This window comes from Cucumis melo, chromosome 6 (genome assembly GCF_025177605.1).
Source record: "Cucumis melo cultivar AY chromosome 6, USDA_Cmelo_AY_1.0, whole genome shotgun sequence".
Classification (NCBI taxonomy): domain Eukaryota; kingdom Viridiplantae; phylum Streptophyta; class Magnoliopsida; order Cucurbitales; family Cucurbitaceae; genus Cucumis; species Cucumis melo.
In genome coordinates this window covers 37,100,413-37,114,966 of record NC_066862.1, presented here as the reverse complement: position 1 = coordinate 37,114,966, position 14,554 = coordinate 37,100,413, and the positions used below count along the sequence as shown (strand labels likewise).

At 39.2% G+C, this 14,554-nt stretch overlaps 1 protein-coding gene across 1 annotated transcript; it reads right to left on the bottom strand.

Moving 5' to 3' along the window:
• Positions 1–13,592: 13,592 nt before the first annotated feature.
• Positions 13,593–14,039, bottom strand: LOC107991202 (uncharacterized). The gene has a single exon (XM_017045734.2). It carries the CDS (start codon positions 14,037–14,039, stop codon positions 13,593–13,595), a length of 447 nt encoding a protein of 148 aa, XP_016901223.2.
• Between the last annotated feature and the right edge of the window lie 515 nt (positions 14,040–14,554).

Below are 14,554 nucleotides of genomic sequence, written 5' to 3'. Positions count from 1 at the left end.
ATGATTTTCGTGTATCAATCTGTAGACATACAAAATAAATGAATTAGTATTCATGAAAATTATTATACATACAAAAAAAATAGTTTGATATATAACATACCAAATCTGAGATGACAATGCTTCCCCTATTTACAATTTCTCTCATATACCTCATGACATAGTATCCACACGTAGTGCTCCTGACTTGTAGTGGACACTATAAAAACAATAAATTAGAATAACGGACTAGTCTTAATTGCTAGTAATCTACAAAATACAATTGAATTTAAATATTTATACTTGCCTTTACTGTTCGCCATAAAGTTTGTTTCCTGCTTTTATTAATGTTCTTTTGCGAGTGAAATATCGCTATTGCTCTGTTTTGCCAAGATAAGGTTGCACATATCTTAGAATATTGTACATGCATTAGAATTAACAGCACTACATGATATAAAAGATTAAACTTACCTGTCGGTTACATATCTAGTAGTTGCTTTTGATGTCGTCCTTAGCGAGTCAAGGTAAAACACTGTATCCTCATACGCATTTATAGCAAGCACTGCCCAATGACCCCTAATTATACAAAAATGTAAGTACTATTTTATTGTCAATGCAACCAATACCCTAACTAAACTTATCCGGGATTAAAAGGAGCAAGAACTACTTGGTCTGGTTTGGACACCATCAATCTACTACACAAGTTTCGAATTCAAGATTCTTGTGTGTTTCCAGAAGAGATTAGGGACGGATCTACAAAGACATACTACATATTTTCTTTCGAACCACTAACAGATGAATACAAGTACCTACAAAATATATAAACTCGTAAAGGAGATACATAAATTTAGATGCAAAGGAATGAAATTGGCATACATCATATAGGCCACCAATGTAAACGTTTTCACTTCGTTCATGTTACAAAGATCAACGATATCCTCTCGAAGCACAGAAGTCTTTCGACTAATGCCAAAAAGATCAGCGGGTAGTGAAAAAGTGATGCTGGAATCTTTCTCCATTACCTTCTCAGCATATCTGATAATCGACTTCAATGCTAATGGCAAAGTTGATGTCGATTCACACACCACTTCTTTTTCCGTAGGCATTTTTATTAAGTCCCTCTCCTAATTCAAGAACATCCAAATTCAGTAAGACGTACAATATTAGACATTCGAGTTTAATAGTGGATTACATACCTTCAAGACGTCCAACTCTGGTTCATTCATCTTCATCACCTCATTCCCTTTCTTTTCCTTCTATTTTGGTTTGTCCAACGATTCCACTTCTATTCTCTTACCCTTCTCTTCAATCCCCTCTAACACTATTGGCCTTGAACAACTCCCGTGTGCAGACAATGGTGTAGATAAGTTTGAGCGAATTTGTGCCTCTAATTCACTAACTCGCCTACGGAGTTCTTCATTCTCAACTAGAATGTTCGCCTCATCTTTTGATGTTTTCTTAACTAAATGAAAGTACGTTGTTGGAGTAACGTATCCACCAACCCCACGCACACGACCATTGTGCTCTTTTATACCCAATGATTGGGTTAATACATCATTCGAACAGTGTCTATTCACAGACGATGAATCTGTATTCATTGATATCTCATCCTAAAAAAATAACAAAATTAATGTAAGTTATAGAAATGATTGCTTATGTAATGGATAATTGAAATGTGTGATTTACATGTAATGAATTACTATTTTATGGACGACTTGCTGAATGTCGTCGTTGTCGTACTGTCCTTGTTTGTTAACTCGAGCTTTCTTCCACATTTTAGCTCGATCAACATAAACTTCATTTGAACCCTCCTTCTTCATTCGAGAACATGGAGTTCAAGTGGTAAACATATTAGCTTGTATTCCATTTTTGGTATAAAGCAAACTTACAAGAAACAAACAACAAACTTACAACTTGTTATGCAACCCCTTACAAGAAACAAACAATCCCCCCCCATGACAAAGTCATACAATAATCGTAGTTACAACTTTTTATGCAACCCTTTACAAGAAACAAACAACCCCCCCCCCCCTCCAAATGACAAAGTTTTAGAAGAATCCTACTTACAACTTGTTATGCAACCCCTTATAAGTGGTAAACATATTAGCTTGTATTCCATTTTTGGTATAAAGCAAACTTACAAGAAACAAACAACAAACTTACAACTTGTTATGCAACCCCTTACAAGAAACAAACAACCCCCCCCCCCCCCATGACAAAATCATACAATAATCGTAGTTACAACTTTTTATGCAACCCTTTACAAGAAACAAACCCCTCCCCCCCTCCAAATGACAAAGCTTTAGAAGAATCCTACTTACAACTTGTTATGCAACCCCTTACAAGTGATAAACAAATTAGCTTGTATTCCATTTTTGGTATAAAGCAAACTTACAAGAAACAAACAACAAACTTACAACTTGTTATGCAACCCCTTACAAGAAACAAACAACCCCCCCCCCCCCCTCAATGACAAAGTCATACAATAATCGTAGTTAAAACTTTTTATGCAACCCTTTACAAGAAACAAACAACCCCCCTCCAAATGATTTATCCATAATTGTAAATCTATTGACAAATAAAGTAAATTAAATTAGTTCAAAAAGTTTTGTTGAGATAATAAAAAGAGAAAAGAAATATGGAGATTGAACAAACATTCGCTTAATAAGACTAACTTTCCACCATAACCAAATCTATAACATTAAAATCCAACAATCAAAATACAAAGGAATAAGAACTTGCATGCAAACAAATGCAATTATTAAAACAAAGTCTAAATGGGTACTCTACCTTCTTCACAAAGGAATATCAAAATACATACTATAAGTGCTTATTTTGATTGGTTTTTTTAGGTTTTTTAAGTGGATGAAATCAACTATAAAGTACATCCAAAACAATTCATAAATGTTTCTAGTGAGTACTTCAATATAAGATAACTTCAACATCCTCCCAAATAGAAAAGCTTGGTGATCCATGATTTCCCCTATAAGATAACTTCAATGATATCCCAAATAGAAAATCTTGGTGGTCCATGATTTCCCCTATAAACTTAATTGAAAATAATACAATAACAAAGTCGTATTGGCCAATAGACACAGTGGGTTAAAGTGAACACTAAATCTCCAACATCAAGAAACTTCATATCCCCTCAATCTCCAACACCAAACAAAATTGAAAACAAATAATAGATAGATGAAAAAATTAGCATGAAACTAAATAAAAAAATGAAAAAAATAAATGACATCAAAACAAATCTAATTAAAATGACTTACGGATAAAATTAGGAGAAAAATAGGGCAGAATTCACGGCGGCAATCGGCTGCGGCGTCGGATTGCGGCGGTGGGTTGCGGCAGACTGTTGCGGAAGACGGAACGTGAAGCAGCGGCTTGTGGCGGCGATTGCGGAAGAAGAAACGTGAAGATGCGGGATGGGGTGGGCGGCAGCCGAGTGGTCGTTCGTGGCGGGGGTGGGCGGCAGCCGAGCGGCCGTTCGTGGCGGTGTGGGCGGCAGACGCGAGCGGTCGTCGCGGCGGTGTGGGTAGCAGATGCGAGGGGTCGTGGACGGGGTAGGCGGCAGACGCGACGATCCTTCGTGGGGGTGTGGGCGTGGGCATTTTTCCCGGTTTGGGAAGCAGGCGGCAGACGCGACGGTCCTTTGTGGGCAGTGTCGGCTGAATCTTCACCCAACGGCGGCAGACGACTGGTGGCAAACGATCGGCAGATGGTGGGCGGTGACAGCTTTGGAGGACCTTGGGTGTGAGGGAGATTGAAAAATTGGGAGAAGGTAGGTTAATTCCGAAAATTGGGAGGGAAAGGGAAAAAGTAAAAAGAGAAGGGGAAATGTAGGTTTATTTTAAAAAAAAAATAGGTTTTTTTATAAAACATTCTTGACGTTTTAAACGTCAAGAAACGTCAATAAATTTGAAAATGAAAATTTTTGGCATTTTAAAACGTCAAGAATTTATCGACATTTCTTGACAGTTTTAAAACGTCAAGGATAAATATATACATTTGACGTTTTAAAAAACGTCAAGAATATCGAACTCATAAAAATTCTTGATGTTTTAAAAATGTCAAGAATGTAAAATAAACAACTTGACGGTTTTAAAACGTCAAAAAAGAATTGCATATTACTTGACGTTTCAAAACCGTCAAGAATTCTGTAAATTGCCTCCCCTCCGCCTTTTAATCAAAATTCTTGACGATTTTTTCATTAAACCGCCCCTTTCTTGACGGTTTTTCAAGAAACCGTCAAGAAAAGAAAAAATCAACCGTCAAGAAAGGGTCTTTTTCTAGTAGTGATAGTGTATGAATAAGGTTGGGCGCCTTATTCTGGAAAAACACTATGGATACGGCATGCTCCGTAGTTAGTACAAACGATGTAATCCTGAATCGTTCATGTAGAGACATGGGAGTGGGGGCGTCCCATGTAAATAGTTTGTATAAGACTGAAACCCTAAAATAGTCACTTTTAATTATAACACTGTAAACTATAAACTGACTATTTCAATTATGATGACCTAGATAACTTGATCTTAATCCTGAGCTAACTATGAACTTCTGTTCATTCGGTAGTATCCTTAGATCTGCATAGGTGAGGGCAGCTCATCATCGCTGGCCCAATAAACCTCCCATTTTAGGGATAAGACCGAGTGGATAGCTAGGGACATAGGGTGCAAAATGGAATTCGCTCTTACCCACTTCTGAGATAGTAGATAGGTTGTTCCCTTAACGACTGAATCCAAGTCTTGAGCAAGGGGTCCCACCTTCTCATTGGCTCGAGAAGGACTCGAGTTTATAGGTTGGACCTTAAATCAATTATTCAATAGTGGATCAGTGGGTCTTAAGGAGCAAGACGTAATCTTGGGAGTAAAACGGTATTTTGACCCAGCCAAGATTACGAACAATCTGTGAAGGATCAACTTACTCATCATGGTTATATCAGGTGGACAGAAATATATCTATAGTGAGGGGAGTGCAACTAAAAGTCTTTAGTGGAATGACTCTTTAGTTAACGAATGTTGATTAAGCTTTTTTTAAAAGAGTTCAGCCAGTTAATCTCGAATCGTTGAAGCCCATGATCTATAGGCCCATTAGGTTCCCCTACTAGCTCATATGGATTCGACTAAGAACAATATGTTGAAATAACTCAAATTGTTTTATTTAAACCATAATGTCTTAAGCAAAGCATGAATTAGTAAGAAATTTTGTTTTAAGAACTACAGTTTTCCACGAAAGAGCTGAGTAAAGTTTGAGCTTTGTGTAAAATTTATAAGCAGGCATTTTTTAATATTTTTAGATGATTTATAAAATTTTCATTAACTACATGACTAAGATCTTGAGATTACCGTGTGCACATTGGTTTGATTTTGTTGTTGAAGTTGAGTGTACTCCATAACAACAATGCTGTCGTGAGTGCTGGGTGTCAAGGGCATAAATGTCCAAGGTATTATTTACCTATGGTCGTATGCCCGAATACCCCCAAATTGCTTTATCTTTATGTCTTGAAAGTAGTCTAGGTTAATTCTTTAGTTTTCGTGTCACCGAGCCACAGTGTGACATTTCGGCTTTTTCATATGCAAGCTTGCCAAGGCCAAAAATCTCAATAGGTACTATAGGGGGTACATGAGTAGTCTGACCCCCGCTCAAGCCTTGTCGCACTCTTTGCAAGCTAAGCTATTTTCTTTGCAATTGACAGTCTTCAGTACTTTCTTTATGATGTTTTCAACTATTTACTTTCTCTCTCTCGTTTTATAAAAACATTTTCCCAAGAACGTGGAGGGAGGCTACATCATACTGCAAGTTTGTCCGCGGATTCCGAATTTTGAACGGCTGACTTGTTAATCGAGCTAAACAAGTGCCGCACAATTGTGTTGAGAAGTTACGATTGTGACAAGTGGTATCAGAGCCAAATTGGCTAATTGACGACAAGACCGAAACATGTCGTCTGCGAATCCATCGGGCAAGGCCCAGAAAGACCGACTAGCAGAGCTAGAAGAGCAGATGCTCTACCTAGTCGAAGTTTCCGACTCCATCCGCTACTTGGAGCCTCGTCTCGATGAAATTTCTGAGAAAACTGATACAATCGATGCGGTAGCTGGCCGTGTCGAAGGGTTACCGATACAAGAGTTGTTGGCAAGAGTCGACACCTTGGAAGCAAATACAAACGTCAGAAGAACTGTTAACTACGAACGAGGGGACAGTTCATCGGGCTTTGCTGCCCACATGGAAGAACGTGTCAGCGAGCTAGATAGCTTTCTGAAGACGCTCTTAGAGATGATAAATGGAATGTCAGAGGATTTTTGAGCTACCCTCGATGTCGTTAGGAACGAAATCGCAGATGTGAACACAAGATTGAGTCTCACAATGCGAGCAATGGCAAACCAAGTTCCGGTTGGAGGAACAGTCCCCGTTACTAAGGTGAAGGTTCCGGAACCCAAGCCCTTCTGTGGGGTGAGGGATGCAAAGGCCTTAGAGAACTTCATATTTGATCTCGAACAGTACTTCAAGGCCACAAACACAGTCACCGAAGAAGTCAAAGTGACACTGACAACGATGTATCTGTGTGAAGATGCCAAGTTGTGGTGGAGGTCCCGATACATGGACATACAGAAAGGACGTTGCACAATAGATACTTGGGACGTCCTAAAGAAAGAACTCCGCTCGCAATTCTTTCTCGAGAATGTGGAAATCCCTGCTCGACGAAAATTACGCGATTTAAAACACACTGGCAAGATTCGAGAGTACGTGAAACAGTTCGCGGGGTTGATGTTAGACATTCGCGATATGTCAGAGAAAGACAAAGTTTTCTGTTTTGTCGAAGGGCTGAAACCGTGGGCAAGGGTCAAGTTGTATGAACAAAGGGTCCAAGACCTCACATCAGCATATGCAGCAGCCGAACGGTTGTTCGATCTGACAAGTGACTCTCAAGATGTGAGACGTCACAAAAGTTCCTCACCTGGCAGGAATAGGAATAGTCGTCCGAGTTCTCCCAAAGTTGTCGAGGGAGACGAATGTCCTGGTAAAGACCGCAAATTTCACCAGTCAAACACAGAGAACACATGGCGAAGGCCGAATAATCGGAGCCCACCCAAGCGTCCCCTCAGTTGTTTCATATGTGGGAGGCCACATCTAGCAAGAGAATGCTCGAATAAAGTCGACTTCCATGCGTTTTAGGCCTCATTAATCGCAGATTTAGACGATAAGTCAAATCAAGTTGAGGATGAAATGGGTCAGATAGATGGGAGCGAAAAGACTCGAATAGGGGCCATAAAATACATGTCATCTCTCCAGAAAAAGTCAGGGGAGAGACACGTACCAACAAAAGGGGGCTTACTGTATGTTGACACCTGGATCAACCAAAAGCAGACTAAGAGCACTATGGTCGATTTTGGTGCAACCCACAACTTCATTACATAGGCAAAAGTTAGACGTCTAAGGCTCCGTTGGGAGAAGGATGAAGGTCGTAAATTCCGTTGCCCTACCTATCATCGAACTAGTGAAGCGAACGACGATAAAGTTGGGAGGATGGAAAGGCCCCGTAAACTTTGTGGTTGTGAAGATGGACGACTTCGACGTAGTACTGGGAATGGAGTTCCTCCTTGAACATCAAGTCATACCAATGCCCTTAGCCAAATGTCTAGCGATTACTGGATCTTTTCCCACGGTAGTACAAGTAGATATTCGTTAGCCTAACGGGTTCAAAATGATATCGGCCATGCAACTAGACGAGAGTTCCGCCCAAGAGGAACCACCATCCGCGGCAATCCTGCTTGGGTCATTGGAAAAACCAGGGGAGACAGTCCCCAAAGACACTTTGTGTGTCCCAGAGAAGTGTCATGAGGTGCTGCCAATTAGTTGGCCCAAATCCGTGTCGATGCGAAGGACGATCGACCATGGAATAGAATTGTTGCCAGAGGCAAAATCGTCTGGGAAGAATGCTTATCGCATGACGCCGCCGGAGTTAGCCAAACTTCGAAAACCATCGAAGATGTTGTTGAATACAGGATTTCGTAGACCTGTACAAGCTTCGTATGAAGTTCATGTCCTTCCCCTGAAGAAGAAGGACAGAAACCCACAACAGTGTATTCACTGCCGTATCCAGAGTAAGCTCACAGTTCGGCGTAAATGTCCACTCCTCATGCTCACGAGGTGGGTGGACCGCCCACGTGGAGTGAAGTATCTCTCAAAGTCAGACAGCCGACCGAGGTAAGAACAACGAAGGCAAAGGGACTCGAGACAACTTGTGTCACTGGACATGAAGTATACGAGTTCCCCATGGTGCCACTGAGTCTTACCAATGCCACGGGAGGAAAGTGTTGTTCTGTGCAGAACCAGATGAACGTGCTGGGTCATGTCGAGGAATGCCACCAAAGTGGGTTGTTGAGAGAAGAAGACACTCAATGGAGTGAGAACCTCGAGTGTCATGCCGCCTTCAATGGTTCAAAGCAAGCCATGATCGAGGGTCCAAGTCTTAGGGTCGTCGATGCGACCAAGACTCCTAAAGTTGAAGCCGAGCAATTTAGCTGTGTGCTCAGAGAATATCTGCATCATTTTGTTGATGGCAGACAAAATAATTGGGTTCAGTTGCTGAAGGTAGCCCAATTCGGTCATAGTGCTTAGACAGACTCGCTGATCAGGAGAAGTCTGTTTGAGATTAAAGGTAAGAGGCATTCTGTATTGCCGCCGTTCGTTGATGGCCCTTATGTAGGGGACCGCCCTCAAGCCCACAGAGTTGGAGAGGAATGGAAACAGATGGTCAACATCGCTCAAGTGTGCCTAGAAGAAGCTTCAAGGCCGATGGAGGAGAGGGTAGATCAAAAGCGATGCCCTCTTGAGTTCGAGTGGATGAGCAAACTTCTAATTAACGGTGCAACAACGCCGTATGATTATCTGTCAACCTAGACCTGGAGGAAGACAGAGAAGTCAAGGAAGTCCTTACTGACAGAGTAAGGACTGGTAGAAGGCCCACGAGGGAGACACATAAATTTCTGGTGAAGCGGAAGAAGCTCTTCGTGGAGGCAATAAGGGAGGACATGTCGAAGACCTTGAAGCGTGGACGCAGAAGACCGAAGAGCTCCAGCTTCGCCAGTTGACGAGGACATCAACCGTTTAAGTGGGGGAGAATATCAAGGGCATAATTTTCCAAGGTATTATTTACCTATGGTCATATGCCCGAATACCCCCAAATCGCTTTATCTTTATGTCTTGAAAGTAGTCTAGGTTAATTCTTTTGTTTTCGTGTCACCGAGCAACAGTGTGACATTTCGACTTTTTCATATGCAAGCTTGCCAAGGTCAAAAATCGCAATATGTACTATATGGGGTACATGAGTAGTCTGACCCCGCTCAAGCCTTGTCGCACTCTTTGCAAGCTAAGCTATTTTCTTTGCAATTGACAGTCTTCAATGCTTTCTTTATGATGTTTTCAACTATTTACTTTCTCTCTCCCATTTTATAAAACCATTTTCCCAAGAACGTGGAGGGAGGCTACATCATACTGTGAGTTTATCCGCGGATTCCGAAGTTACGATTGTGACACTGGGCGGGCCCCACTATGACAAAGACGATAGGAGTGCTGGACGGGCCTCACTACATCGTAGAGCTTGTAAACGTTGTTGTACTGGGTGTACCCTACACAACGTAGATTTGTCATGTTAGTTAAAATGTTTCGATATACTTGAAATGCCTTGCTAGATTTCAATGACGAACATGCTGAGTATTTGAGGAAGCTATTCTTACTACTACATGTTTACATTTACGACTTGTATAAACAGATTTATATGTGTAAAGTTTTCACGTGCTCTTATCTTTAAATTCATAGTTTTAAACTAAGTCACTCACTGAGATTCATAGTTCACCTTTCCAAAATGTTTTATCCATTTTCCAGGTAGAGATCGAGTTCCCGGTGCCTGATAGACTGTCTTAGTCTGTTGAAGCTCCATTATCGATTGCCAGTACGTGTTTTGAGTTGGGCATAGAGTCTGTTGTGTTATGATGTATATACACCCTTGTATGTTATAGATACTCCACAGTTTGTATAAGCTTTAGGTGCTGTAGTTGTGTAAATTTTTGTTGGTTATATTTTGATTAAGGTGTCTTTAGGTTTACCCGTGAAATCAGTAAATTTTGAGGTACACTTCATGTATGTGTTTGACTAGCCTAGGATCCGCTGTGTTTTGTTGCATGTATAATAGTTTATATACTAGATTGGCAAGTTCATCACATGAAAGTTTTAAGTAGAGTCGACAGATACAGGTACAGAAAAGCGTTGTTCGTCGACTTCATGCCATCTTTCGGTCTAAGGTAGCAGGTAGTCCGAGAGGGGGTGTGACAGATATAAACTTTAAGTTTTGTGTTTAAACATGATTTAAATAAATATTAATATAGATTCATATTTAGAAGCCTAGAAAGTTTTGAAACGGTCAAAGTTGTAAAAGTCAACATGTTGACTTTTGACTTTGAAAAACAAAACTTTGACTGGAATTTATATTCAAATATGATTTGAATTTTAGAAAAATGAATGTGGATTCATACTTGGGAGGTTAGAATTAGTCAAAATGGGTAAAATAGCAAAAAGTCAAAAAGTTGACTTTTGACTAAAAAAAGTCAAAGTTGGACTTTGACTTAATTGGTCAAATGACCAAATTGCCCTTTGATTAATTTTCTTATTAACTAAATGTTAGTGGGAAATATGGCAGCTTATAATGAATTAGAAGCCACTAATTTCATTAATAGTTAATAGATTAATTAGGTGTTTAGATTATATGAAATAAATTGCATGCATTTTGCATGTAATTTTTCTATATAAACTTCTCATTTCAGAATGAGAAGAGGATGATGATTCTGATAAAATTATCTAAACGATACACCTACCTCCATCCTTCTCTCTAAAAGATTTACTTCACAAAAATGAGTCCCACAACTAGGTTCTTGGTCCTGAGATTAGTAGGTAAACATAGTGGTTGTCCTTTGCTCGTGATCATCAACGGAGAAGAAGTTTTAGAACGAAGAAGCAGTTAAGAACTACAAAGGTAAGCTCATCGTTTACCTTCTTCATTCTTCGTTTAGGTTTATCGTTTAGTAGTTGCATGTTAATTTCTAAATCGTTTAGATGCATATAGAGTAAAGCATGATCCTAAGTCTTCTGCTGCATGTTTTTCTGATGTTTTTCCCATCAGTCGACGGTAGGATTTTGAGAGTCATTTTGCAAAAGAGAGGAAAGGGATTAAATGACGGTTGAGGGAGATATATTTGGAAATAAGGTTAGAGATTAGACCGACAATATAGGAGAGGGTTAGGTGGTTGAGGAATGAATTGGGTTTGAAGAAAGATTGGGCTCATTGATTGGACTTTGGATAGGTGAGTAGGTTGAAGATGGTAAATTATTAAGGTTTGACAAATGTGGCAAAATTTTAGACGATAGGAATTGGTTTGTTAGTTAATGAAATTGGGCTAAGAATTTGTGGACCAGAATCGGGTCTAATGGGAGAGGATGAGTTTGTAAATGTGGTAATGGGCCAAGGTGGTAGAATGTTTAGACGATAGTTGAGGCTTTAAGAAGCAGTGGGCTGAGTATTGGAATGGGTTGAAAAAAATTGTTCGGAGGGAAAATCTTTTTCATTCAACCGAACATGATGGGATATGATGATTTTTCCTGATTGGGTAAAACACTTAAAGCCTTTGTGTATTAGGCTTTTGCCTAAATAAATACACTTTTATGAGTGAAATAGGAATTTGTTTGTTTTGTATGGTCTTAAGCAAGGAAAACATGCACATCCAAATACTTTCAGATTTAAAAAATTTGGTTTGTGGGAAAATAACACTTCATTGGAGGATTTACCTTTTAAGACATGTGTCGGTAATCCATTTATCAATAGAGTTGCTGTTAAAAATGCATCCCACAAAAAATCTGAGGGGCAAGGTAGCTTAAGCCAATAAAGTAAGGCATGTTTCTGTAATATGTCAATGTTTTCTTTCAGCTCAGCCATTTTGGGCGGATGTATAGGGACAAGAAAGTCTAGAGACAATTCCCATTTCATTGCACATACGATGAATCTCTTGATAAATTCACCACCATTATCAGATTTAAAGGCTTTAATTATTTTAGTGAACTGTGTTTACACATAGGTAATAAAATGTTTGAACACTTCAAGGGCTGCACTTTTCTGTTTGAGTGGATAAATCCAACTGTACCTACTAAAATCATCAACAAAAATAATATAATATCGATAGCCATCTATTGATGTAAAGGGGAGACGGTCCCTATAAGTCAGAGTGAATGAGATCAAAGCATTGAGTTGCTCTACTTTGAGAAATATTGAAGGGAAGATTGTGTGCTTTACCCAATTGACATGACTCACAGAACATAAAATCTCCATTGTCATTAATCGGCAAATTACAATCCTTAGCTATAGAATTTAAAACTTGTGTTGAGGGGTGACCCAAACGCCTATGCCAAACAGTTTTGGATGCACCATCATTAGCCTTTTTAGAAAAAAAAAATGTTGATGCATTCTTATTTATGTGCTCAAACTGTAGTTTTCTGCTGCTACTTTTCTCCAAATCATCATCAGCTATCACAGCTACGCTTTCGAGGTGATAGAGTCTATCTTTAAATAACCCTCTCATTAAAGTTCAACCTGTATCCTTAGCCTTCACAAAATAGTGATCACCATGAAATTTAAGATAAACATTATTATCTTGGGCTAGCTTAGAAACATTAATCAGATTCTTTATGATATCAGGCACACACAAGACATTTTCTAATTTTATGCTACTTTTTCCATCAGATAAATTTGAATTTCCAATACATGAAATTTTCAGCTTATTACCATTTCCAACAATAACATGCTCAATACCTGAGTATTCTGAAGCATTTGACAAGTTTGAGTAGTTCGCTGTTACATGGTTTGTTGCCCCACTATCAACATACCAGTTAGAATCAATAACAGCTCTGCCGTTGCAAAGGGATTACTATTATAAGTGGTGACAAAAGCAGTGGGGTTCTAATTTGAGCTACTTGGAGTGGAACTGTTAATATTGTGCTCTCTGTTCAAATTAAAATTCCCAGAAAATTCCTTATTAAACCTGTTATAACATACCAGTACAAAATGCCCATATTTTTCACATACTTGACATGTTGGTTTATTTCTTCCTCGGCCACGACCACGACTGCCCTTGTTATGGAAGTTGTTACCACCTGTTGATCATTACCATTTGAGCTATTACTATTGTGTGGATATGAGTTACCAGGTTGTCGAGCATCATTATTGGCACGATTTTGGACCATATTCACAGTGGCATTCTGGACATGTATTACTTGGATTTTTTTTAGGAGTTCTGATGCTTGAGGCGTTTCTCAAATATTAGTAAATCTGACTGCATATCTAGCCAAGAGATGTCGGGTTTTTCCTGAATAACAGCGGTTACAAGATTGTAGACTTCATCCAACCCCAATAAGACCAGAGAAATTAAGGAACAGAGAGGACCAAGACTACCGACCTGGCTGAGGTTATCAGCGTTAGTTTTCATAATGTGCAAATAATCTTCCATCTTAGAATTACCTTTTCGGGTAGTCTGAAATGTGTGCCTAAGAAAATCTTCCTTTGCGCTTGATTATACTCTAAATAAATCTTGTATGGCTTCCCAAAGGTCCTTTGCTGTGTTGAACCCCTTCAGTTGAAAAGCCACTTCGGCTGTCATTGAGTTGTATATCCAACCTAAAAGTAATAGATAAGAGGTAAGCCATTGATCAAATTTTGGATTGACCGTTTTTGTTGTAGTGGATCTTGATGATGCTCCATCAGTTGCTTCAGTAGTGCCATCAATTCCAGATTGTGATTCACCGGTTTGATTAGTGATGAATTTCGGTAGACATGGATTTTCTCCTGTCAAATGTCCTTCGAATTTGTAACTCTTCATAATAGGAAGGGCTAGAGTTTTCCACAACAAATAATTTCCACGATCAAGTTTCACAGAGGACAGTTGATTTAGTAATTGGTTTAGAGGAGGGTTACTGAAGTTTGTGGTTGAGGATTCGACGAGGGAGACGGCGTTGGCCATTTCAAGGCTCTGATACCAAAAAGGGAATCGTGGGTTTTCAAGTCGGAGAAATTTTCTCTATTTCATTGCAAAAGCGATGGAGTAGTATTTTACTATTATACAGAGGGTTTCCCTAAGACATGGAAAAATAAGAAATAAAGAATATTTGCATAATTTAATTTATATCTACAACTTACAGATGTAGCAATATAATTGGAGGAATGAATATATTTGTTCAACAAAATGAACCTTCTGGAATGGGATGACATGGATGATTTGTTGGCAGCTTAACTTTTGTGATTGGCTAATGTGTACTGTTTGGCATTTCTCCCTAACAAAACTAAATGCATTCCTTGTGAATCGACCTCGTGCTTACCTTACTACTAATGCTGCCTTTTAAGTAGTAGTAGTAGTCAAGTTCAATATTTATACATTTTGTTAACACTCCTTTCAAAATTAAGGACAACAAGAGAAGTTTGGCTAACTTTAGATATAGAATTTCAGATTACGCATCGAACTGGACCAAATATTTCACT